Source organism: Hippocampus guttulatus, chromosome 19, assembly GCF_054856545.1.
Source record: "Hippocampus guttulatus isolate MCC_2025c chromosome 19, RoL_Hgut_1.0, whole genome shotgun sequence".
In the NCBI taxonomy this organism is placed as follows: Eukaryota; Metazoa; Chordata; class Actinopteri; order Syngnathiformes; family Syngnathidae; genus Hippocampus; species Hippocampus guttulatus.
In genome coordinates this window covers 9,034,134-9,060,573 of record NC_141279.1, presented here as the reverse complement: position 1 = coordinate 9,060,573, position 26,440 = coordinate 9,034,134, and the positions used below count along the sequence as shown (strand labels likewise).

The following is a 26,440-nucleotide window of genomic DNA, read 5'->3' as shown; positions in this document are numbered from 1 at the left end:
TGGACACAGTCAAACGGATATTGATTGATAAATAATTAATGCTATGAGCTGATCGTATTGCAACGAAAGAGTACTTTCACTTCATTTTTGTTGAATTAGGCTGAGTGTGTGAGTGAGTGAGTGAGTGAGCGAGCGAGCGAGTTTATCCAGTCAGTCAGTTCAGGGTCAGTGGAAAAGCAGAGAGACAGTAATCCAGTTAACAGGCCATGATCCTAATATTCTGCACATTAACCGAAACATGCAGGCTGAAGGGGGTTCTGGGAAATGTATTGCCAAATAGGCACTTGACAGTAGCTGGCTGCATACAGGACTACTGTATAACACATTAGTGGGGATGTTAGTTGAGTTTATTATCAAATTGTGATGAAAATTGCACAAGATGACTCTTTGGTCTTCTAATACTCTGTTAAAGGCTTGATTTGTTGACCTGCTTTGAACCACTGCTGCACTAGACGTAGTCAGGTAGAAACGTACTGTATCATGTTTTGTTAAAAAAAAAACAACAACTTTAGATTAAAAAAAAGACAGTTGAGACAGTTTTGATGCGCTCTTTTTTATTGTATTGTATACTTAGAACACTTTTGTCACCTTTGGTTTGGGTAGTTTGGGTCAACTCTTTTGGGGCGCTGGCGTCGTGCGTCATGACGCGAACGGGGTGACGCAGCACCTGCCGTTGAGGGTCAGCGCGAGCGTCAATGCGGAAACGGCGGCTTCCAGCTGGCTTTACTCGACTGTACCTGTACTCAATTAGCGGTGACACACTTTCCCGCCCTGGACAGATCACTTCCCTTCTGCCCTGTGTGGCCGCGTGGATTAAGCCGTTCCAGCTAGCAAAGCGCTTCCATGACAGTACCTCGGCTCTTTTCTCTGTGGCAAACATTCGGATATGACCGTGGTTGGTACACTTTCCGCCGACCCCTCCGTGTTAGTTCCTCAGAAGGAGCTTGTCTACAATGGGCTGCTGCCGTACTCCGACCGGTTGGACCGAGAGGCCTCGGGGCTTTTGGCGGACATCAAGTCAAATCTGTCCAGGGCTGTCCTCCTACGGGAACTTTGGCCCGGGGTGGCTTTCTGGTGCAAGAAACTCTTGTCGTAAGTGACGAAACTCGGTATAGTTAAAGGTGATGAGTTTGGCAACAAACTAGAAGACTCTAATATTTAATATTTGGAAAATATATTTTCATAAAATGTTACTCTGTATTGGAGTACATGCGGCCATTTTCAATTGGCATGACGAACAGGGGGCCATTTAAAAGGGGAATTAAAATTGCCAAAATATGATTCTCTTAATCCCCCCCCCCCCCCCCCCCCAGAATAATGACAATTTCAAAGGTATTGTGTTTGAATCGCGGAAGCCTGAGATTGAACCTGTTCATTTGAATCAAGCGGCCCTCCAGGAACTGAGTTTGACACCCCTGACTTAGTCTCCTAATAGTAAGCTATACCTTGAGGGTGACATAAAGTGACATCCAACATATCCTGTACATGTACAAGAATGTCATCTTTGACAATATGGCTTAGTAGCACCTGATTGACTTTTCAGTGTGGCCCACCCGTCGCCTGACCCCACCTAACCTCACCTACTTTCGCGTCCTCGCAGGTTCCTAAAGCTCTATGGCCGGCGGTTCAGCAAGGACGACCACATTCTTTTCATTAAGCTGCTCTATGAGTTGGTGACTCTGCCTGGGCTGGAGCCCCACATGATGCAGAGCTACGCCCGGCTACTTATTCACCTCCTCAAGTGGGTATCACAAACATGTTCTGCTTTTGTCACTTGGCTATTTTTTCGCAAATTGATACGATTGGTCCTTTACTTATACTAATTATGAACCAATCTGTCAAAAATATCTTGAGAAATTTAACGACACAAATGACATGCTGTATTTTCAATTTTCTGAAAGACAAAAGCTGCAAGCATTCTGTCTGACAGCGGCGATATTTTGCCTACAAATTCAACTTAAACAAATAATAAATTTACTAATGTTCAAATGACCTGGGCTATTGGTCCATTATGAAAACTAAATGCGGCCTTGAGCACCAACGTTGGCCCACCCACTGCTCTCAAGTGAGTTGTCTCCAGTGCGGGCTTTACACACACGCAACGATGCCCCTTAAATCAGATGCCAGGACCACGTCAACATTCATCACTTGGCCTTTGTCTCGAGGTTGTTGCCGCGACGACCACATCCATCACTCTGCCATCGCATCTTCACGTAAACGTCAATGACTCAATTGGAGCTACCGCAGCTCGCAGGAGAAAGATGGATGTTGTGTTTTAGTCCATTGCTCTTCCACCTTATTGTGGCTTATTTTCCCAAATCTTCCCAATGAGCGTCTGCTCCTCATTTGCTGGACAGAAATAGCTGTGGGTCTGGCAAGCTTTTTATGAAGGATTTATATAGTTAACTACAGGGGCAGAACTTGGCAAATGAGCCCAGCACAGCCTGAGCAATAAGCCATCAAATTGTATGCATATTTAAGATAAGATAAGATATCCTTTATTTCTTATTTTATATTTAATATAAAAGGTAATATTTAACAGTGAATTACATTTTTCCCCCCTTTAAAATTTCCATTGAATTCATCAAGGAACTCCTTTGGACGTTTATAGATGGCAACTGGAATCCACCCGTTTACTGGCACTAATGAATATATTAATCACTGACATTTTTTCTCTCTTTCACCTTGTTTGTGAAATTCAGGTTTGTAAACAGGTGTAATAACTAACAGTTGCGTGTAGATGGCAGCGTTTTGAGTAAAAGATTAAGTTTCGGGACTCAATCTTATCGAGTAGTTTTTGAGGGAAAGAAGTGCCAACAAGTCGGACGTTTTAAGATATCCTTTATTTGTCCCACACTGGGGAAATTTACAGCCTCCAGCAGCAAGAATGTAGGCAGAAAGAAGAAAGAAGAAAAAACAAACAAACACAGTTCAATTAAGTGCAATATAAATACAAAATGGATCAATCGCAGTGCTATTTCCAGTTGTTTTTCACATCAGTTTTGGCACCTCATATTCAAACACAGCGTGTACATGAATAGTATAAGCCATTGACATTCAATTCGAGTCCTGCGGTGAGGCAGCATATCTCACGGTCTGTTTTTTAGTTATACCTCTGGTAAATAAACTATTCTTATTTCACCAAAAGCCCTTCGTCAGTCTCAAAATACTCCATTTTCAAAATGGCTATCAGTCTATAACTTTACTCCATATTTGTTATGTATTTGGATTGTTAACATTTGGCTATTGTTCAGAAATAGAAACGCACTTGACGTCCTGTCATCGCGCCAAGAAAAGGCCAGCAAGGGTGTAACAATTTTCCTGGCCAAACAGGAAAAAGGAACTGCTTTCAAGGGACGACCTCCAATTGCCATGGCGACCGCTCCACCAGCTCTACGAGAAGGTGGTCCACTCCAAAACGGAGCATCTGGGACTCGTCTGGTTCCCCAAGTGAGTTGCGCTAACTGTTAATGAAATGACATGACAGTGTTAGTGTGTTTTGCCGTTCCCGTTCAAATCAAATGGGCTTGGTCTTTGTTTAAAGTGCAGTGGATCACATCCTGAAGGCTTTGGTCAAAAGTTGCAGACCGTAGGTTTTTGTTTCGTGATTATCACCCTCAGCATCTTTTGGCATGGCCTGAATTCAGCAGTCCAGTCCATGTTTTCTTCTAGGTACTTCCCAGCGTCCTCCACCAAGGAGATGCTGGATGAGTGGCGCCCCCTGCTGTGCGTGTTTGACTCGGTCATGCAGAAGGCCATCAGCACCATGGAGCTCTTCCTGCCCACCATCATGCCCCCTGAGGAGCACGCCCAAGGCTTTCGGTGGGTTTCGCCTTGCTTGTTCTCATCCCCAAATTCAATTATAGGAAAAATATATTGAAAGGTTTTTTTCCCTTTTTTTCTTCACTTCCATCCATTATTGTTGTCATAAATATTAAAATTTAAATGAATTCCCTCATGTATAATTGGACAGGGGCTTGGTTGTTGTCATCATTTTAGAGCGCCTCATTGTCTTGGCGTGGAAAATCTTTGCAATGACTCTGAGATATATTCCAGTTACCCGGGGCTTGATTGACAGATGACATTTGAGTGGGGCGGGGTTTCAGCACATTCAGCGAACACGCCAACAGCAGAAAAAATTGATTGATTTGTTGTTTCCTTTTTTGAAGCCTTAATTTCCCAAATTTTATAAGCATTTACATTTGGCTGGCTGAACAATTATTAACTCTGTCCGTGGTGTCTGAAATTTAGACAGCGTATTTATTTTCACTTGACAGAGAATCGGAGGCTGTTGGATTGCTTGCTTGTAAGCCTTCTAACAGATCTGAGCATGCGTCATGTATTACAAAAACCGCAGGCTCCGTCAGCACCTTTGCACCATAAATAATATTCTGGCCATCAATCACGCTTCCCTCGGTCATGTCGGGCTAACAGCTGGATTTCTTGGAACACCTCGAGCCCCCCCCCCCCCCCCCCCCAATCCCAGCTACCAAGTTGAGTTCCAGCTCCTGGCAGCAAGCAACAAGATCTCTGAGTCAGTTTCTTCACCGTGTTTGGCCTTTACAGAGACATCTATCTCCACCAAGTCTTGGAGCAGCTTCCTGCAGTACATCACTTTTAATACTCTCCTTTTTTCCGTTCTGCTCCATTGTTGATAATGTCGTGTGTGTCTTAATATTTTTACCAAATGCTGTGCAGCAACCATGTTCTGGCTGGCTACCTTTAAAAAAAATATTTAGAAAATATAATTATAATCAAATAAAAAAAATTCATGATTGCTTGTTGGTTGGTCAAATTTGTTGAGCACAATGACAGCGCTCCACTTTGCCTTCATGGCAAATCACCACTTCATTTCATGTAATGTTTATTTGTCCGTTTCCCAGGCTGTGGTTTGATGAATTGATGGAATTTTGGCTGTCGGTGCAGAATCAGCCGAGCTGGGAAGGGGTGAGACAAAAACACACGCACATGTGCACACTTGTCCCGTTTATGTGCAAATGCAATATTAATATTCATATTGGTTGCGATTTATGTGCTCATTTCTTTCCCATAAACCTGTGAGGCCTCTGAAAATATTTCCATGTTATTTGAGCCATGAATCACGTCGCCTTTTACATTCCTCGAAATGATGGAGTCATCTCCTATGATGCGCATGCTCGTCAGACTGATTGTGAGTGCTTGTGTTTTTTTGTTTTGTTTTGTTTTTCCCTCGCAGCACTTGGTGAACCTCTTCGCTCGCCTTGCCAACGACAACATTGGCTATGTTGACTGGACCCCGTATATCCCCACAGTAAGTTTTTACTGGAACCGTGCAATCACTGAATCAGGTTCCATCCGTCTAGCAAAGGGTGTTTGTCTTTTGTGTGTTTAGATCTTCACCAGGATCCTGCGCAGTCTGAACCTCCCCGTGGGTGTCAGCCACATGGTGGGGCTGCGCTACCTGACCAACTCCTATGACATCGGACACCTGGTGCTGTGGATCACGGCCCTGCTGGTATTCTCGAGTTGAAATTTATTAGTGATGTTAGGCGTGTCAAAATTAATCGGCTCATCCACAACTAATCGATTTCTCAAATTAATCGACAGCCATTTTAACCATCCAAATCCTCTGAACAGTATTCTCTGAGTTTTGTCATCCTTCATAAAAGCAAACTGATTATCTTTTTATGTAATCAAATAATGTTCCAAAGTAGCGCCAATTATTCGCACTATTCACGGTCAGCCTTGATTCCTATTTCCTACGACTAGCGTATTGTATTACACGGTGCACTTGAAATTCTCTCGATTTAGAGTGCACTCTCGTTAATCACAAATTGATGAAACTTTGTGAAAAAAAATATGACTAAGTGGGAGATGAATGCGAAGGGCTCTCCTGTGACACTTCGAAGAAAAAGGACAGGGAGAGCTAGCAGGATGACGTAAATTTGCTGGAAGTTGGACCACTAACTTTTTTTTTCTCTCTCTCTGATGTGCAGGGTGGACCAGGAAATCTGGCACAGAAAGAGTTGAGCCGCCTGTTTAACAGCATCGCCTCCTTTTATCATCCTTCCAATCACGGTCGCTGGCAGGTTAGCAGCTACCTCAGAAGCTTGCACATGCATTCAAAGTGGTAACTGTTACTCTGGTTTGATTTATCACCTGTCATTCGAAGCGTGGCTCATTCTCGGCATCATAATGACGTGCGCACAACGTTTGCCGGCCGTGTGGCTCTCTGGCCGCTGACGCTAAAATTGAGTGTGTCCGTGCGGAAACAGTGTCGCCTCATGCGCCTGCTCCAGCGTCTGCCGGCGAGCGTGGTGCGCCGGGCGCACCGCGAACGGCACGCCGCCCCCGGCTGGATCACGCCGGTGCCCGAAAGTCAGCGACTGACCGACGAGGACCTGCAGGAGTTTACGCGCAGCCTCACAGGTGCTGCGCTGCTGGCCATGTTCAGGTACTGTCCAATCTGGCGGCGTCACGATTCAAACTTTCAGTTGTGACAATTTCCTGACACTTGAAGGCAATTTAGTGGTCATTGATAATCAAATATAGTTTATCCGCATCTAGTGGATATGAACATTTTCAATGTTTGTTTTTTTCTTCATAATTAGGACTCCAATTTGGTTTTGATCTGGATAGGAAATCTTATTTCAAATGAAATAGTTTATCATCAAATGTAATAAAATGTAACAGATTAGGTTTTGTTTTTTTTCTTCACACAATTGAGTCTAATTTGATGTGCAGTAAGACCGGCAGTACGGACGCCGCCTTCGCCCTGCAGAACTTGGCCCTCCTCGCACCACAACTGGCCATTCCTCCCGTGCTCGAGAAGTGAGGCTTCCAATCCCGCTGACAAATTTGTACGTTGGCTGAAATGCGACACTTCCACCTGACTCACACGTGCCTTGTGCAGAACGTACGCGGCGATGGAGACCCTGACGGAGCCCCACGCCCTCACTGCCACGCTCAGCTGCATGATCGGCATGGCGCGGAGCCTGGTGGCCCCCAGCGAGCACTACCCGCAGGGCCGCGCCCACGTGCTGCCGCTGCTCATGGGCTCGCTGCAGGGCGTGGACCCCAACGACTTCAGCAAGTGCATGGTGGGCGACCGCGTTTGATTTGGAATTGAACATGAGACCACATTGACTCTGGCGGCTGCTTTGCAGATCACCTTCCAGTTCATCACCACGTTCACTACGCTGGTGCCTTTGGTTGACTGTTCGTCAGCTCCAGCCCGACACGGCCATCTTTCAGAGGTACGCCACCGATTGAGTCACCAGGCACAACCTAACACCTTTCGCTACCACTTCTTAACTTTCTTGCGCTCAACAAATGAGGGCAGATTCAGAAAATGTAAATGTCCTGCGAGCTGCATTTATTGCCATCAAATCAACAGATAAGCAATCATAGGTGCGTCTCTCTTCTGCTTTTCAGATGGAAAAAGACTTGTGTTTTGCTTCCGCTGAGTTTGAAGACTTTGTCCTGCAATTTCTGGACAGGTAGCATCAAATCAGACACTTGTCGTTTCATGTTTGTTGTCTCGAGCGACCACACCCAAATTGGCTATGTTTTTTGTTTGTGCAGGTGCTTTGCTGTGATCGACAGCAGCTCTCTGGAGCAGACGCGGGACGACACGGAGACGGACACTCGGATGCAGCTGGAGAGCCTGGTGGAACTGGGCCTGTCCTCCACCGTCAGCACAGTCCTCACGCAGTGCTCTACACACATCTACATGGTAACACGCAGACACACACAGCGACACACACACAGCGTAACATCTGACACTTTTCTATCCTATCGTGTTAGGTGGCACTGCAGAAAGTGTACAACTTTGCCACCTCCAACATCTTTGAGACGTGCGTGTCAGGCAGGATGGTGGCTGACATGTGCAGAGCGGCCGCAAAGGTGAGTGTGTGCGTGTGTTAGGATTACTGTCTGGCTGTCTGTGTGTGCGCACGCATGTTTTAGTGGCTAGTCATCACATTTACAGAAAATTTCCGTCCTCAAAATACCAAATTGCTATATAATTCTTGCATTTTCAACACCTTTCTTGTCTTCCAGACTTTTCTATTCAATTTGCCTCCTGTTTTGTTGACTGATGCTTTCTTTTCTTTTTCTTTCTTGTGCATCTCCATCTGCTTTTGTGTGTCTCTGTGTTTGCCTTTTCAGTGTCATCCTGCTGAATCTCTTCGGCTCTTTTTCCCGCATTGCTGCAGCCTCATTTTCCAATTTACTGAAAGTCAGTGTAACATTGTATGTTTATATATATATATATATATATATATATATATATATATATATATATATACACGGTTTGAATTGGATAAAGCTTATTGACAAACATGCTAGGTCAACAAGTTTTCATAATGCTGTCAGCACTCGCTGGCTGTGACTCAAGTCTTTGCTTTAGCACATGTTCATTGTCAATGTGACACACTGCACATTTAACCATAGAGGAAAAAAAAAACAATCAATACAATGCAATTACAAAAGTACTGTTCAGTCAATTTGTAGTGCGATTATTTATTTATTTTAATTGGAAATTAATTTTGGGGCGTCAGAATACAAATGAGACATTCTGCCCATTGTCTCACTGCTGTGTGAGTTTATCTAATATATATTAAATATATTTATGCTCATTCTAGATTCATTTGATGAAACTGCCTCTGGTAAATCCGTAATTAGAAAGCTCAGCAAATGGTAGAGAAAATCAATCTGATTTTGTGTATGTGTGTGTGTAGATGAGGATCTCCAGGGTGAAGAGGAGTTGGATAAGGAGCTGCTGTGGAACCTCCAGCTGCTGTCTGAGGTGAGAGCGCGCATGTGCATGTGTATGCGAGGCAGATGTGCCGCCCTTGGGCATGCAGAGAGATGATGTTTTATTTCTGCTGAAAGTTTCTGATATTGCTTGAGAAAGATGGAAGGCTAGTGCCAGGGGGAAAAAAAAAAAGATGACTACGCGACATTTCTTGCAGCGATTCCCCCGGCGCGCCACGCTCTCGTAAATATCGGGCCACTTTGTCGCTAAGCAGAACATATTGTTACCTTCTCTGTTGTGTTTTATTACTCCTGGGAGAAGAGCGAGCCAAACGCTATGACTTACTGCACTGTTCTACGATGTGTTTGTGTGTGTGCGCGCGTGCTGGTGTTTTCAGGTGATCCGCGTGGACGGCGAGCAGCTGTTGAGGTATGCCGGTGAGCTGGAGCGCGTCCTGAGCACATGCGTGCGCCTGCGCTGCAAACGGGCTTACGCGCTGGCCTCGGTCCTGCTGGAGCACACGCTGCGCTCGCTCTCTCTCATTTACCCCACCGAGTATCGCAGCACGGCCGGCGGCTTCCCTGACGACCTCCCAGTACGAGTGGGTCGCTCGCTCACTCTACAAAAATGAACTTGATAACTTAATTATCATTGGTGGTTGTACAACTGCTCGTTATTGTGATGTTTCTCTACATCTGATCACTCATCTAGAAACATACAGTATTTTTTTTCCCAACATAGGAAAGCGCCTATAGTTTATGGTTCTTTGTCCAGGACTGGGGTCGGCCCGGTGATGTTGGTGCTTTGGGTGTGTGCTGGCACGTCCCCAGCCCGGAGGAGGAGAACTTTGTTTTCCAGCTCTTGTCCCGCCTGCTGAAGCCCGAGCTGGAGCGAATCAGGGGCCACGTCTCGGGAGACCAGCCGATGAGCAGGTGTGGAAAAAAAATATTTTGAGGTGTTGAGACAGAATTTGATTGCGTCCATTTTGAACAATTCATCAATAAATGAATGGGTTTAATCACAGTTACCTATTTGAAGGAGCATACATAACCCTTTCCCCGGGGTGTAATCTCTTTGTCCACAGAGAGGAACTGGTGCAGAGCCTTGCCATCGTGCAGCACTGCCTCCTCGGGGCGGGCAGCTTGCTGCCCCCTCTCGATGGACCTCACGTCGCCGACCTGTGAGTCTTGCCCATGCCGACACGCGCGCTTGAAACACACGCAGGGCCTCAATGCGGGGTTTCTTAACTCTCTGCCTGGCTTCAGAGTGCCCTCCATGGTGAACCTGGGGGAGTTCAAACTGCACATTGGGGTGGAGTACGGTGAGAAAGTACATACAGTGCAAATGACGGCTGCCCCTGTGTGACCTCGCTCATTTTTCGCCCCCTTTGCTCGTATAGATGATTTGCGCGAGAACTATCGAGCGTCGATCTGCCGCACCATGAGGCTGCTGCTGCGTAAGTGAACACGCGCACGCAGAAAAACACACCCGCACACAACCTGCATGCTACTGTAACGTGAGCTTCCTTTCCCACAAATCAGATCACATCCTGGAGCACACAGAGGATGACATCAAGTCACTCTTTGTCATCATTAAGGTGCTTTGTCTCGGTTATTACCTGCCCCAAGGCTGGTATATTTCTTTTGTAGTTTGTTGTAGTCCAAACTGAGTTGTGTTTTTCTGTCTGCAATTCCATTTCATCCATTTTTATCTGAATGCAGGAGGAAACCCAAATTCTAGATTTTAGCCATTGGGATTATGGCAGGCGACAAAGCCATGTTGAGGGCCCATTATTAGACTTGAAATGTGTTCCTCTGTGGCCTCTGGAACAAAATTCTGATCAACTCTTTACGGCTCGTGACCGCAGATCATCAGCGACATCCTGTTCTTCCGAGGCACGCACAAGAAGGAGTTTGACTCCCGCTGGAAGAGCTTCACGCTGGTCAAGAAGTCTATGGAAAACCGGGTGAGCCAAGATGCCAAGGAAAGCTGTCGCCAAAGCCTTTTAACGGGGAACTAACGCTTTGCTTTTTTGTTATCGTTTCTGCACAGCTTTACGGGCAGAAGCAGCACATTCGGGCGCTGCTCATCGACCGGGTCTTGCTACAGCATGAGGTAAACAAAGATGCCATCAAAAGTAAAACTGTATATTAAGGGTTGGACTTGATTATTTACTGTGAAATATGTCATATGACCTTTTCCATAAAAAGATGAGGACACTGGTGGTGGAGGGCAGCGAATACAGAGAAGTCCACCAAGAGCTGCTGTGCGATCTACTGCTGCTGTCAACTAGCACTTACAGCCAGGTACAACGTGCACCGATGCAAACAACATTCATACATCACATTTTAATGTATATTCTAGCTTTATTCCAAATTGGAATCAACCCCCCGGCAGGTACGTAGCAGGGCCCAGAATGTGCTGACCACAGCGCTGGGAACCTACAGCTTCTCATACCGAGACCTGATTCCCCGAATTGTGCAACTCTTGTCACCGCAACACGCTGCCGGCGCGCAACAGCAATTCAAGGTCAAGCTCACACGCACTTCATCTTTCCAGTTTGGTGTTGTAGCCCTCTTGATTGTTTTAAGGCTTATTCCCTTGTAATTTTTTGGCCTAGGTTTCACAAACGTCCTGAGTCTAACCCCAGTTTCACCCTCAGGGAGCGCTGTACTGCCTGCTGGTGGCGCACAGCGGCATGTGCTTGGCGAGCCTGCGCGACTGGGATTGCGTGGGGGCTGTGTGGCCGGCGCTTGTCCGCTGTGGACTTTCACCCGCCACGACCCTCGATGAGCACTCTGTGGGCCAACTCCTGGACGACATCGTCGACCGGATCCACCGGCAGCACGACACCATCGGCATCTTTTTCACCGTGAGCAAGCCTCTTTCTGATTGCATTCCTTTGTACCTCATTGTGCTAAAGCGTGCGCCCCGCACATCTTCAGGTATCTGAGAGCTGCGTGGAGATAGCCAAGAAAATGGCACCTTCGCATACTTTGTTGGCACCCTCGGTTGAGGAGCTGAAGGAGGGGCTTCAACGCCAGCGAATCAGAAATGTTGTTAATGCGCGGTAGGACAAAACAGTTGCAATTCATATCTCATTACTCATAGTCATCTAGACAAAAAGTCATATCGTTAATAACGAAACGTTATTTGCTTGTTCAGGAAATATGAGAAGCTGGTAAATGACCTATTAGACTGCCTTGAAGACAGAGAGCTGTAAGTGTTGCATGTGGACACTGGTTTTTAAACTTTTGAGACAAAGTGGATACGGAGTGACTTTGATGATACTTCATAGACATTCTCTCTTTCTGTCCGGTGCTCTAGGCCGTGGAAGTTTGAGCACACGGCCGCAGACTTGCTGTCACTGCTGCTGAGGGATGACCACCCGCTGCCGCCGGACGCCGTCCTCTATTTCACGCAGAGCCTCATACACGACTCCATCAGCATACGCAAGGTCTGCCGTCATCTACATGTCACAGTATACCAGCTGTTAGAAAATTTTGAATGGTCTCTTGGCCTCTTGGGGCATCACAGTCATAGATCAGTTTTTCAGCAAATTGCCAGGGTCGAGTGCCATGCAGAACAAAAAACGCCAACAGGGAAATTTGTGAATGGGAGCTGTGAATAATCGGCGAGCTTCACTGTACAGTTTACAGTTTTATATTCAATATGATTTTCTTTCTCGCTCAGGTGGCAATATCTGCAGTGGCGGGTATCCTGAAACAGCTCAAAAGACCAAGAAAGAAAGTAGCAGTCAAGCCGTCTGACATTAGTGAGTAGAAGAAGAGTACACTTGTTGGCCTCATGGTGTTCCTAATAAGGTTTGCATGGCACTAATGTGCCACGCAGGTGCCGCTGTTGATCTCTTGGTGCAAAGGAGAGCCACAGCTGCTGATGCAATTATAGCTGTTTATCGAAAAGGACAGCCTAACACACACACATTCAGAATGAAAACACTCATATGAAGCACATATCTTATCTTATCTTATCAGACGAGGCCGCGCGCGCCCCTTCAAGGCAGACCTCAGACATATAAATACGACAGGGTGTACAAGTAATTACACTTTGGGAAACAGTTTATAAATTTATATCACAAGCTTGTTCACAGAATAAATTAAACTATTATGTCAAAGAAGCAGTGTTTGAGTTTCGAATTGAGGCAACTCGGCGTTTAATTTGCGCACGCAGACGAAGTGGGGGACCCGGATGGCATGTGGGCTGGGGACCGCCAGGCCAACGGCTGGCTGCAGTACCGCACTGCTGACCTGCCGCTCAACGAGAAGACGTGGGACTCGCAGCTGCACGTGGAGAAAACGCACGTGGGCTACTACTCGTGGCCGAGGTGAGGAGGAAACTGCCGTCGGCGGCGTTGATTGGAGGTTTGGGGAAGACGGGAAGGAACGTTTATGTCTTTTTAACAGTGACGGCGCGCTAATGAGATGGAGCCACCGCATGGCCCGGCCTAGATATTATAAGCCTGACTGGATGACTTACAGCCTGGCCCAGATAAGACAAGTACAGGGGCGGTACTTCCTGTCCCCGTACGCGGGCAACTTGCTGACTAATGGACTTTTTCATTCATCCATCCTCGCCTCTTATCCCCCAGACAGGATAATGCCTCGTCCATGTCTTCTGCCTTGGTGTTCTTATTTATATCATAGGGGATAAAAAAAAAAAAGTCCACATCCGTTTACAATGGCAGATTTAAAAAATATATATATCTTTGGGCACTCAAAAATAAAATGAAAATAAAGATCAATACATAATAAAGATAAAGAAGGGTCTTCCCCCCCCCACCACCCCCATGTGTGGCATTTTTCTGTTTACTATTTGGCATCACGGTGTAGCTTCTCTGTCCTTTCTAGAGAAATGATGATCTACGCTCCTTCGCAAAAACTAAAAGATGATCTGCCGTATGAAGAGATGAATGAGGTACGCATGCTTGCATATAAAGCGGAAGAAATGTCTCATAATTGTCATTCTTATTTATTTTTTAGGCAGAAAAGATCATCTTTGAATATTTCTCCGACCCTGAGTTTATCGAGCAGCTTATGGATTTCCTCTCACTGGAAGAACGCAAAGGCAAAGACAGCTTCAACCCGCGGCGCTTCTATCTCTTTAAGGTACAACTCGTAGTTTGGGCCGCGGCCTGAACACGAGTGACCTATGCTGGTTATTGATCGGCAGGGCCTTTTTCGCAACTACGGCCACGTCTTCCTACCGCTGTTGTGGCCGCACTTGGAGCAGCTGGCCGCCGACCCGCACGAGAGCTCGCAGCGTTGCGTTTGCGAAATCGCCGCCGGGCTCATCAGAGGCAGCAAGCTGTGGAGTTTCAGCAAGGCACTGCACACGCTCGTCGTATATGCTGCATATACGCGACTGTGGAACCAAATTGTTTCCCATATAGCAAATAGATTTGACATGAGTAAACGTTATGAGATTGATTCCAGTTAAACATGAAAGTCAAGCTCGCACTCTTCCATTTGATAAGACCACTCAATATTAATTGTGAGTTTGTGTAGGTGGACATGCTGTGGAGCGTTTTGTGCCCGCTGATCAAGATGGCGTTGACCAACATCACGGTGGAAACGTACACCGATTGGGGCACCTGCATCGCCACCGCATGTGTGAGGAAAAACACCAACATTGCCCCTTTCTTCATTTGATGCGAAAGAAATATAACCCCAAAATGTCCATAGGAGGGTCGCGACCCCAGGAAGCTCCACTGGCTATTCGAGTTGCTGATGGAAACGCCGCTCATCGGCGAGGGGAGCTCTTTCCGAGACGCCAGGTGCTTACTCGTTCACGTCGTCGTTGGCGCTCTGTTGCAATTTGTAACCTCGTGCTTGTGCGCCTCAGTTTGCTGTACGTGCTTCAAGGCGGCCTGGCCCAGCAGCAGTGGCGAGTGTCGGAACTCCTGCACAGGCTCCTAACTTACCTGGAACCCAAACTCACACAAGTGTACAAGAACGTACGCGAGCGCATCGGCAGGTAACGACCACGGACGCGGACCGTACTTGACACGTCGTGATAAGTGATACACTAGATGTGGATACAAGGTTGTTAAGGTACATAATGTCGTCATGTCGTGCTATGCTCAAATGAACCCAGTATTTATTCATTTCTCAATCGATTGACATGGCGTTGACGTTTTTGTCAATGTCAAAACATGTGCTATCATTACACGACATTTGATAAAAAGGGAAAGATAGTTGCATCTGATTTGCATGCACTGTTTTTTTTCTATGTCTGTCTGAACTTGTGTTCGTTCTTATTTCGTTTTCTTTTCCCCCTCCAGTGTCCTGACCTACATCTTCATGATGGACGTGGCCCTGCCCCACACGCATCCCACCACCTCCCCCCACGTGGCCGACTTCGTCACCCGGGTGCTGGAGCGGCTCAAGCCCCTCACGTCCGAGGCAGAGATCCACAACCACGTGCACGAGGAGAACGCCCTCGAGACCGCCGACGACCGCACACAGCCTGTCAAGCTGCTCAAGACGGGTCGGAATACAGATTTTTCCTGCGTCTTGCAAAACTGAGCAAAAAAATGCAACAAAGAAAAAAAGAACAACAAAACTATTACTACAGTACGATAAAAAAAACAAACAAAAAAAAACATAACGAGTCGTCAGGTGGGAAGCTTACAAAAAGATTTTACAGGCCTAATTTTAGCCCGTGCTCCCGGTCACAAAGTGCTGCAGTATGCATTAGAATGTATTAATCATGGTCACTACAAAAATAGACTACATTAAAAAAAAAAAAAGTGCTATCGGTCCGTTTGCCTCCATTTTATGCGGGTTGGATTACAATCCGATTTAATGATGCGTAATGTGAGTTGAGTTCCCTGCACCCAACAGTTTGCATATTGCTGATTAAATTGGATTAATTATATTTGTGCAGAGTCCATAAAAAAGGTCAAAATATTCATCTATTGAAGTAATTTGATTTGTTTTACATAATTTACATTGCAAAACCTAAATGTACTGTTTTTCTTAATTATACTGTACAATTCAATCCCAAAAATCAGATTAATTTATAAAAAAAATAATTTATTGTAGCACATAGTTTTATCTTTTCTTAGTCGATTATTTATGTTGAACTATACTGTTTAAAAAATATTTTTTTCGATGTAAAACAAATCCTCTCCTTTTTAAAATTAAAAACCAAGATAAAAAAAAATAGATGCTACAACTTCTACTTTTCTAGAGCACGTCTGAATTCGCATTTACGGCAGAAGCATGAAAAAAAAATCTTTTAGAGGTCCGAATGAATACTATCGACTGCCGTTAACTCAATTGTTGCTTTGTCAAATGATGATGAATGCCGTGCTGTGGTGAAGGCGTCCCAGTGAGGTCACCGTGGCAACTTTACTTGATGAAATTGCTTTTCATTGTGTGTATGTGCATGCATGCGAGTCTCTTTCTATTTTTTTTTTTTTTTTTTTAGTCCTTAAATGGCTGATGGCGAGCGCCGGGCGGACTTTCACCACGCCTGTTCAGCAGCAACTTCAACTCCTGCCTCTGCTCTTCAAGGCAAACGCACACGCACACGAATGCGTGCACACAAACACGCAAAGAGTCCTAGTGCAACGTTATTACCCACTCCATCTTACTTGGCCATTAGACTCCATTTCTCTCTTCATTTACTCACAACGCTGCCACGCTGCTGTCACCCTACCTTTCCGCACCTCTTTCACTCTCACTCTTTCTCATTCTGTCTGTCATTCTCTTTGTCTCTCGCCCCGCTCTCACCCCTCCCCGCAGATTGCCCCGGTGGAGATTGATGAGAGTTATGATGAGATGAAACAGGACGCTCGCACATGCCTCTCTCTGATGTCCCAGGGCCTGCTCTATCCGCAACACATCCCTCTCGTCTTGGCAGCCCTGGAAGAGGTCACTCACACATGAGTTTTTTTTTTTACATTTTATCTTTTGTGTGTGATTTAATTTGCCTTTATATACACTGCACCAATAGATTTTAACTGTCCTGATAGGAAAGTGACATCTAGCGTAATCTAGTTGCTCTTAAAAAATCATTAAAAAAAATCTTTGCCTCAAGTTTTGATGTTTTGCCATTTTCACACAATGTCACAAATGTGAATGTCTGTTACTGTCCTCCAGTTTGTGTGTGAACATGTATGAAGCCCTACAGATTATTCCATCTGATAAATTTATGAATTATGTGTCGCATAGCTGGTCGAGAACGGCCTCGTTCTTCACGCTCCCGCTTATTAACACACTTTGACATTTGAAGGTTCTCTACATGAACACACAAGGTGATCGGCACTAGATATGGACGTGGTGTCTCTTGGCAAACGCTAACAGGCGCATTCACGTTTGCTCTTACAGATGGCCGGTAGCAGGTCGTGGCACGCGCGCTACTCGGTGCTGACCTACCTACAGATTACAGTCTTCTCCAATTTATTCACGCTGCTCAGTGTGCCCGTGGAGGTGCAGCGCATCCGCAAGCTGGTGATGCGTCTGCTGCTGGACGAGCAACTCGAGGTGATGTTAAAACCCCCCCAAAAAAACACTTGTTCTCTGGGCAGTTGCGAGCACACCGTGTCCTTTTGTAGACAAATCTAATTTTAAACATCAAAAGACACTTCACACAGAGTTGATTGACTGGTAATATAATGGGACATTTTTTTTTATTTTATTGAAAGCAATAAAAATGGCTGTGCTTTCTCATTTTGAATGAGTGGAGAGCATGTGTTGATCTCAATCACATTAAAACCGTCCAAGTCGATATTTTCAGCAACTGATACTCTAAATTGTTCCTAGGTGTGAATGGTTGTTTGTGTGCCGTGCGATTGGCTGGCAACCAGTTCAGGGTGTACCTTCCCCCACCCCCGATCCTTTCACTAAATTGATGCCTGTCCTTTGCTAAACCTGCTCTCCTGTGTGTAGGTGAGGGACATGGCGGGCACCACCCTGAGTGGTTTGCTGCAGTGCCACTTCTTCCCTCTGGACCGCAGTCTGCAGACTCAACTGCAGACGCTGAGTCACACGCGCCTATCCAAGGCCAAAGAAGAGCTGGCTTCCACGGGTAATCACACGCACACAAGCAACACACTGCTACAGTGTACACAGTTCACAGGTTTGAGGACCAGAGTTTGATACCTGTGCTATAAGATCAAAGGTCACCAACCTTTTTGAAACTGAACAAATTGAACATGACTGCTGCAGATTTGGTGCGTCGGCACGCGGGAGTATTGGGCCTGAGTGCGTGCATCCTGTCCAGTCCTTACGACGTCCCCAAATGGATGCCGCAGATTCTGATGGATCTGAGTGACCACCTCAACGACCCGCAGCCCATTGAGGTACTTATTTGCCCGTTAAAAAAAAACAAAAAAAACAACAACCAAGAAACGATGACTTGGTGGGCCACTTGAGGTGAGTCTAGTGCCCCGGGTCTCGGATGCACACAACGTGATCAATGAGAGTAAATAATAAATGAGTGTGCCGGGCCAGCCAGAGATAATCATTCAGTGGTTCATTTTGCTGCAAAGTCAAACGCAACGCAATTCAGTACATTTTAGACACCAACCCCACTTCATTGGAGAGGAAAAAAAAGTTTTGCAGGTGCCCGGTTTGGTGTCGATCTTTTATTCAAATGAATGTGGCCCATCCATAACTCATGAGTACATCTTGACCCATTGTGATCGCCATTTTGTGCTCTGGATGCGTGTTTTTTTTTTTCTTCCACCCTCTAGCCCTGCGACACTAATTCCAAGGCTTGCACGTGGCCTTTTAGCATCAATAAATGAAAAGCCTACTTGTTAGTTTTTAATCTCAAACAGAAGTGTTGCTACAAGGTTTGCTCGAAAGACTGAGGTTTGACTGTTATAGCCTTAAAAGATCCCCCACCCCAAAAAAATCAGCTTACCAATTTTTTACATTTTTCCCCCCTTTGCTTGGAGAAGAACCAAATGAGGATGAACCCTTTCTCCCGATATCAAACAAACATTTCAACTGTAGACAAATTATGTCACCACAAAATTGGAGGCCTGGATGCTTATTGGACAGCGGCAGGTTCAAATAGTTCTACTTTTGAGTAAGCCAGTTTTATTAAAGTTGGATTGTTGTTATGCTTCAGTGCAGAAGGAGCTGGCGAGCCACAAAGATCATCTTGTGGTTTTTATGTATTGCATCGCTGGAGTTTGAGAATCACTCCCGCTTCCCGTTTTGTTGTGGATCTCCACAGTTGGACATGTGATTTATTTGCTTTCAAGATGACGGTGAAGAAGACCTTATCGGAGTTTCGCCGCACGCACCACGACAACTGGCAGGAGCATCGGCAGCGTTTCACCGACGACCAGCTGCTGGTGCTCACTGACTTGCTGGTGTCGCCGTGCTACTACGCTTGAGTGAGAAAAAAACCCCCAACAATGCTAAGAAGTGTTTTGTTTTTCCCGCTGTCTGTTTGTTTGTTCGAGTGAAATTTAATGAAGCTGTGTGCATCGCTGCTGGGAGGCCGCCCAGTGACTCAACCTCCACCGTAACCAGATGAAGACAGGGACAAAACACTACCGAGGAAACTGGTTAGGGTTCATCTTTTAAAAGTAAATATTTAATTGTCATACTCATTAGAATGCCTCATGTGAGATACTGTAGTCAAGGTGTAACATAGCATACATGTTGTTTGCTAAACACCAATATTTAGCTTTGTAAATATGTATGCAATGATGTTATATCTTAGCGTAATTGAAATGGTGTACATTGCTTTATTACTAAGCTTTGCTAAAACGCTCACATTTTGCAAAAGATGTGCTTAGCAGACTTCAAATATATCATTCTGACCTTACAAATACTCAAATCCATCTATGATATCTGTGTAATATGTCTGCAAAAAAAAAAAAGTACAGGTACTTTGATGCGGTTCTGTTGAATAAATTGATAATCTGCAATTGTGCCCAGAGATGTCCTCTTTAAGTCAATGTTGCAGACAGTCCGTTGGCTCAAGTGCTCATCTTGCAAAAGAAAAGTCAGCATATCAAACCCAAGGTCCAGGTAAGGCTAATTTATTGTTTTGCATGTATAAACAAACACTTGAAGCTCCGTTCACAAATGTGTGTAATCCTGTTGAAACCCACAGGAACATGAGTGATTACTTAACTCCAAATATGTGCTCAGACCAGTTTGTTGCCAACTCAACTTTGTACTCACTGGTTAACTCAAAAAAACCCCCAACCCTGCGTAAACATGTGTGGCACAATGAAATGTAGCAATCTATTACCCTTTCGGGGGGTTTGTCTGCCATTTAATTTTTTATTTTATTTTTGTAAAGTCATCCTGTTTCCTGTCCATTTACATATACTGTACTCGACTTTTCAAGCAGTAGAAAGGGCAGCTTCCTCTTGGTCTGTTAGTTTGGCTTTAGGCAGCCACATCTTTTTTTTTTTTTTGCTCTTTTCGGTTTGTGTGTGATTTTGCATCGCTCCTCCACTTCCTTTTGTTCAAGAACACATTCAGGTAGCTTATTTACTTTGTGCTCGATATTTGCCACCATTACACAACACATGCAAACCCTGAGACTGATAATCAAATATAATACAGTAGTGCCTTGAGATATAAGTAACCCGACAAGTATTTCAAGAGATTTTTTGCTTCAAATGCAAGATGTGACGGTGAACCCAATTCACTTCACAACACATAGCTGTATGGCTGATGGTGAACTTGTTATAATTAGGATGATGATTTGGGGGAGCAGTCTTCCTCTAGTCTCTGGCGTACGAGCATCTCCAAGCGAAACAAGTGCGCGTCCTCATCCTCGGGCAGGATGTTCCTGACGGCGTCGGCCAGCTGAAAGAGATACTCCGTGTTCCGGCCGCTGGGCCCTGTGGAGCCCACGATCTGATTGGCTATCTCCTCCAAGGGGGCGGGACCCAGATAGTCGGGGTTGTCCTGCGAGCCAATGTAAAGTAGGGTCTGGCAAGGCGGCGGTGTCAGCGGCGGTCGCGGGTTGAAGGCCACAGCCATCACGCGGTAGCCGCCCTTTTCTCGGTGGTCTAGTTGGCGCTTCACTTCCTGCTCCCGGCCCGTGGGGAGCTTGTATGCCACTCCCCAAACACGACCCTGATAATGATCATAAATAGGGTTGCAAACACAAACAATGCTACGAAATGACCAGAATATAATTATGTTGTTTTAATTACACAATGTGTAAGGCTCTTCGTTTTAGGATTTTCTATCTACTGTTTTTCGACCTCCAATTCTAAGAATTTTATTGTACTTTTCCAGAAACGACATGCAAAAGTAAGGCTAACTTACACAACTACTGTATATGCAGCAATATTCAAAGATATGCATCACTGGCCTCTTCAATGCAGATTTTCTAAGCGTTATCGCCTCCCCCAGATGAGTGGGAAAAATTATCTCCCATCCAAGGTCGCGGTGTGAGGCGTCATCCTCGCTTTCGTTTCAGCGGGATACGAGATAACGTCTTTTTTTTTTTGTGCGTGCTGTGACCTTGGAGCAGTTTGACAAGGGAGCTCTTTTGTATGCTGCTCGGGTCAGAAAATGCGCTCATACAGTGACAGCTTACAAGGTAGTAAACGTTAGGATCATCAGACGCTAATTGGCGTTTTACGGCTGTATAACGAGGCGTTGTTTCATTAATCTTCATCTGCTATGATAGTACAGGTGAAGGAAAGCTGATGTCATAAACATCGAGGATCTGGCCTTGTGCTCACATGGGGGAGGGTGGGGGGTGGAAAGACTAACCTGGGGCTCTTCTGCTAAAATGGCAAAGATTCACTGCTTCATTTGATTTGATGTATTCAAATTTGGACTGTTTTTAAGTTGTTGTTTTTTAACTACTGTATATCACCAAAAGTTCATTTTCTGATCAACTGTATCTGTGAAATAGGCATTTTATTTCCACACAGGTCATTTTGATTCGCTGCCGTTTCCTTACCTCAGGGTCCTCCACCAGTGTCACCACGCGACCCGGCTGTGAAAAGAAAAGGTCGATGTGTCGATTATTTGATTAAATGAATTATTTTTTTAATCACCTTTTTTTCAGTATGCTTGAGAAACCAGCGTCATGGTGCATTTACGTCACTTAACTTCCACTGAAAGGAAACCGAGTTATTTGATGTTGGCTAAATGTGAAATTTGTCATGGGAGTCTGACAGACGCACTCATCACTAAATTTTTTCCTCAGAACTCGAGAGGGGAAAAAAGCGACCAAACTGTGGCAAGTATCTCAAAATAATTGTCAGGTAAGGCACTTGCATCTCAAAGCAAAACTCTTATCATTAAACACATTTTTACATTTCTATCAAACAGTGGTTGAGTCACTGTAATGAAATTACAAATATAATTTAAAAGTGAGAATGAATTATGACTATTTTACATTGTACGAATGACACGTAGGTGTTAAAATTAACAGAAGGAAATTTCCCTTCTGTCAAGTTTTCAAACTCAACGTGGCCTTTGAGGCTTTTCCTACCCCTACTTTTGCCTTAATATATTACATCCAGTAGTGTAATTTACAGTCTCTTGACAGACTTAATGTCAAGCTACTTTTTGTGAGATGATGCAACATGACGTTAAAGTGAGCGAGCATGGCGTGTAAAGACGTCAGACTCACCTTCCCCGGCACTCCGCGGTGGTCTGTGCTGCCCTGCCAAAAGCGACGACTGAAGCCATTAACGTAACCGATTCGCTTCTCCTCGTAGGGAAAGTCCACCTTCCAAATTAGCGATCCGTAGCCAAACACCCACATGACAACCCCCCAAAATAGCCCAATTACGCTGTGATATTAAAAAAAATAATTGCTTCAGTGGCTACATACGGGGTCATAAAATCATAAGCAATATTCCGGACATTACAAAGCCGTGTGTCGCGCACAGGTCAAGGTCGAGGCATCTGGCGTTTCTAAATCCGGTTGCGTTTCACGATTAAAGGATCAATCGTCGAGGGGAAGCTGCATTTTTAAGGCTTAGCACCCTCTAAAATCGCTACAAGTAATTTATAAATTAGGCACATATCAATTACCGAGGGTCATTACAGACATTTTCTATGCAGTGCGCCGCTCAACGCGAGTGGTTTTTGTTTTATTTTGAAGTCAGCTCCGTCACTGCAGGAAACGGAGCTCAAGCTAGAGCTAACAAGCACCTGTCGATGTGCGACATCGCCGACGACAAGCATCGTTTTTTTTTTTTTTTGTCGCCGTGCTCACCCGTTCTATGGTGTGTATTATTAATTCGTCACTTTTTCAGACCTCATTGCGTCTTTTAAAAATGTCTCCCGTTCGCTAAGGTCGACTTTTGAATCTTTTTATAGCGTCAGTGCACAGTGGCGGTTCTGGGGGGGGGCCAACGGGGGCCAGTGCCCCTGTAGCACCGATTCTGGCCCCCCCTCCGAGCGCAGATTACGCAGTCGTGCCGAGTGGCCGACGCGAAAGGTGGAACCAAAGCGCGTGATTTAACATTCTAGTCGGACCCTTTAAAAATGAGCGGGAAAATGAGAAGCAGTCCGCAGAGAAGGAAATTACCACGACACGAGTGCTATTTGCGTGTGTGTGTGCGTGTGTGCGCGCGTGTGTGTGCGTGTGTGCGCGCGTGTGTGCGCGCGTGTGCGTGTCTGTGTGTGTATGCGCGTGTTTGCGTGTGCGCGCGTGTGTGTGTGTGTGTAACTTTTTTAGTCTCCCTTTTTATTTTAATTTTTATTTAACAGGATCAATATATAAGACATTGCCTTTTAAAATTTGGATAATTATATCCATGTAAAACATTAGCTTCAGTGTATTTGCAATTTTTGTCCCCGGCAGGCTGGTACCATATCATCCCCTGGCTTGAATATTCTCAACAGACGTATTGTTACGCTTGCAGACATTTTAGCCCTCCTAATAATAATAATAATAATAATACATTTTATTTATAAGCGCCTTTCAAGACACCCAAGTCTGAAGAAATAAAAAGTCAAATAAGATTTCGAATCTGTCTTTTTAGCCCTGGGTTGAATGTGCCCCCCTGGCCCCAGCCCGGCCCCCTCAGTGAAATTGATCCAGAACCGCCCCTGACAGTGCACCTCAAACATAACTGTTCCCTATGGTCATTTCAGCGCCCGGACACCAGGGGTCGTTGACTTTTCCGTGAATTACTAACAGGTGCCCCCATACGTATGTTTTTCCCCCTCATATATTATCATTTAGAAGAAGCATAGTCTGCCTTTTTCACAATCTAAAAGTTGTCAGGTATCTTACAAACATGTCTGTGGCATGCTTTTCCCTCAAACACTCAAAATATATCAAGATTCTGACAGAATCTTTCTTGCCATGGTGAAATTAACTCGTTTTAGGGGCTGTCTGTCGAGTACAACCGAGCACCCGAGTCAATGAAGGCTGTTTAGTGCCACAAAGACAGAAATTCCCCAAGCCATTCAAGTAAGTGTTTTTCACAAGCAGTTCACTTGTGGATGCAGCATTTCATCACCAAAACACTTGTCAAATAGTGTACCAATGTGGCAACAACGTCGTCCCACACAAATACCATCAAGCCCCATGCCAAAGGCCAATCTGAACATGATTGTAACCGTATCAGAAGGAAGTGGAAGAATATTTAATGTAAATTGTGTTATTTATTCCACTTTTAAAAGACATTTTAACATTTGAACCTCCGGCATCTACCCAGCTAACCTCGTTGATTTCATGCTGCTACTGCTGAAATTAAGGTCAGGGATGGGGGTGGGCTTGATAAATGGTCCTCCAAAAAAAAGTCCAAAAGCCAAATGCATGCCAAAAAAAGACACTCTTGATCCTCTGACTCCCATCTCGGCAAGCGTTGATCCAAATGTGCTCTCTTGACATCCCTGAAAGGGCGTATTATGACCATGTAACACCGTAGTGAGGCGGATGCATGATAAAAAGCCAATGTGCGCGCTCTCCACTGACTACGCTGTAGGTAAACTACAAAATGTATCAAGAAAGAAAAGATGGAACATTTCTGAACTGAGTCTTGTAGGATGTGTCACATTTTATTTCCGTTATCGCATCAAGTTATGTGTTGAATTATGGTGAGTTATAAAATACAAAATATCCACTAAAAACCAACAGGTGTATATGTCTGAGGGAACCTATGCAAATGTGGGGAATACACAAAGTTCTTGGGACTGTTTTCAAACTACCGGTACCTTGTGAAGACTGTCCCATGAAAAATACACATTAGTTACCCTGCAGCCAAAATCTCGAATGTCAAGTGACATCTGTGGTGGGAGCTACTCCATCCATTAAGCAACCAGAGAAGCTGACGAGCACAACAAATGTCGCGTAAAAATTTTTTTTTTATTTGTTTTGTCGGTGTGTTGCAGCGTCCGTGTTTGTTAATACAAAGCTGTTGTGTGCAAAAGAGATTAGTGCTGATCTTAATTTGTTGGAGAATAAAGAAGCGTCGCCTGGCTTTCTCTCTCCGGCCGATATCAGACAGAAGAAGCTCCGTCAGCAAGTTAAATGATTGATTTTCTTTGTCATTTAATTTTTAATGAGCTACAATACAAAGCAAAATTGGGGTCATTGGATCCTGAGTTTATAAAACGTTTTAATTTATATTTTCAAGTTGTTTTTCCTCCTTGTTATATTAGCTCTCATAATTTAATTTTATCTGTAATTTACTTTATCTGTACATGCTATCATTTGATATAATTGTGTTCTTTACATTTAAAAAAATCCATAAATTCCATATATTCCTCCTGCATATATTTAAAAAAAATTATATATTTACATGAAGAGAGAGAGCTGTTGAGAGATTCGTTGTCTTCTCATCGTGTTGGTCTTTACACCGTAAGTGAGGACGCCTTCACTGTAGGCTCTACTTATCTAATTAGTTGTGCATTTATGTAGATGGTGAGTGTGTGTGTGAGTGTTTTCATGACAGCGCTCCTGCAGATCAATGATCCCAGTTGCTAAGCAACCAGCTGATGGCGAGGATGACGAAGGAGGAGGAGAGCGAGTGAGCAAAAAGGAAGACGCGCAGAGGCCTGGAGAAGGAGTAAATGGACGATAGGAAGTAAGAGTGTGTGTCAAATCACCAGCTCGCGTGTGTCATTGTGTTGATACTATGGCACTAGAAATAGAACATGGCGCTGCCAGGGTGACGCCAGCAGCTGATTGAATTATCTTTATCTTAAAGCAGGAACAAAGTGCTTAAGCAGGGGAAGGAAGGAGGAGGAGAAAGAGGTGGTGGTGGTCGGGGGGGAGCAGAAGAATAACACTGACGACGCATCTGGAAAGTCTTTTTGAATATGAGGCCACAAGCTTGGCGCACCTCTGGTCAGTTTTGTTCAACCCCTCATCAAAGAACTCAGTATTTACATTGGGAAAATGAGGCGTTGACAATACTCTCCGGGTCCATTTCACTTTTCCCACTGTCATTATTTTACAGCCATACTCTAAGTCAGTTTATGCTCGTGTGCCATTTAGGCTACTGTGAGAGCGAATATAATTTTGCACACACGGGGGTAATTTTCACTTCTTACCAAAAAAAAAATGGCTGTGCACTGTTTTTTACCCTCACTTTTAAATAGATTTGCAAGCATATATTTAAAAAAAAAAGTTTTTGTAGTTGTCATGATGGGGTGTTGGGTGAAGAATTTTGCGGAATAAATGAATTTAATCCATTTTGAAATAAGTAACATCATGAAATACAGTAAACCCCACTTATTCGGGTTTGACGTGTTCAATTTTTGACACTGA

At 44.7% G+C, this 26,440-nt stretch overlaps 2 protein-coding genes across 7 annotated transcripts; one reads left to right on the top strand and one right to left on the bottom strand.

Annotated features, from left to right (window-relative positions):
- Nucleotides 1-61: 61 nt before the first annotated feature.
- On the top strand, nt 62-26,365 carry LOC147190137 (proteasome activator complex subunit 4B-like). Of its 6 annotated transcripts, XR_015104139.1 has the most exons (50): nt 62-1,092; nt 1,601-1,741; nt 3,334-3,450; nt 3,545-3,589; nt 3,673-3,822; nt 4,884-4,947; nt 5,216-5,290; nt 5,372-5,494; nt 5,976-6,068; nt 6,255-6,433; nt 6,724-6,810; nt 6,893-7,079; nt 7,146-7,235; nt 7,414-7,478; nt 7,564-7,714; nt 7,786-7,884; nt 8,149-8,218; nt 8,721-8,788; nt 9,135-9,338; nt 9,512-9,669; nt 9,822-9,917; nt 10,003-10,058; nt 10,137-10,193; nt 10,279-10,334; nt 10,605-10,703; nt 10,790-10,852; nt 10,948-11,043; nt 11,135-11,266; nt 11,400-11,609; nt 11,683-11,807; nt 11,903-11,956; nt 12,065-12,194; nt 12,431-12,512; nt 12,929-13,082; nt 13,606-13,672; nt 13,738-13,863; nt 13,928-14,080; nt 14,263-14,367; nt 14,440-14,531; nt 14,600-14,731; nt 15,039-15,244; nt 16,190-16,275; nt 16,507-16,635; nt 17,092-17,247; nt 17,653-17,791; nt 17,932-18,065; nt 18,978-19,307; nt 19,663-21,712; nt 21,911-21,968; nt 25,634-26,365. XR_015104139.1 is itself a non-coding variant. In XM_086139054.1 (47 exons), the coding sequence occupies exons 1-47, from the start codon at nt 887-889 to the stop codon at nt 19,110-19,112; spliced, it is 5,442 nt and encodes a 1,813-aa protein (XP_085995180.1). In that variant the 5' UTR covers nt 62-886; the 3' UTR covers nt 19,113-19,652. The 6 variants fall into 6 exon arrangements, 1 of the variants encoding a protein (XP_085995180.1); XR_015104137.1 differs by having other exon boundaries at nt 21,911-26,365; XR_015104138.1 differs by lacking the exons at nt 21,911-21,968; nt 25,634-26,365 and having other exon boundaries at nt 18,978-19,286; nt 19,663-19,755; nt 21,633-21,754.
- On the bottom strand, nt 19,751-22,483 carry chac2 (ChaC, cation transport regulator homolog 2 (E. coli)). Its single transcript, XM_086139074.1, has 3 exons — nt 22,340-22,483; nt 21,662-21,697; nt 19,751-20,820 (listed from the first exon to the last, which is right to left on the bottom strand). The coding sequence occupies exons 1-3, from the start codon at nt 22,472-22,474 to the stop codon at nt 20,431-20,433; spliced, it is 561 nt and encodes a 186-aa protein (XP_085995200.1). The 5' UTR covers nt 22,475-22,483; the 3' UTR covers nt 19,751-20,430.
- Nucleotides 26,366-26,440: the final 75 nt, after the last annotated feature.

Bases quoted from the DNA above. Each gene is read 5' to 3' on its own strand.
- LOC147190137 (XM_086139054.1), top strand. From the start codon at position 887: ATGACCGTGGTTGGTACACTTTCCGCCGACCCCTCCGTGTTAGTTCCT. The intron at 11,044-11,134 runs GTACAACGTGCA...ACCCCCCGGCAG, and splicing joins CAACTAGCACTTACAGCCAG to GTACGTAGCAGGGCCCAGAA. The intron at 13,673-13,737 runs GTACGCATGCTT...TTTATTTTTTAG, and splicing joins CGTATGAAGAGATGAATGAG to GCAGAAAAGATCATCTTTGA.
- chac2 (XM_086139074.1), bottom strand. From the start codon at position 22,474: ATGTGGGTGTTTGGCTACGGATCGCTAATTTGGAAGGTGGACTTTCCC. The intron at 21,698-22,339 runs GTGAGTCTGACG...TTCTTTTCACAG, and splicing joins ACCGCGGAGTGCCGGGGAAG to CCGGGTCGCGTGGTGACACT. The intron at 20,821-21,661 runs GTAAGGAAACGG...GATCATTATCAG, and splicing joins CACTGGTGGAGGACCCTGAG to GGTCGTGTTTGGGGAGTGGC.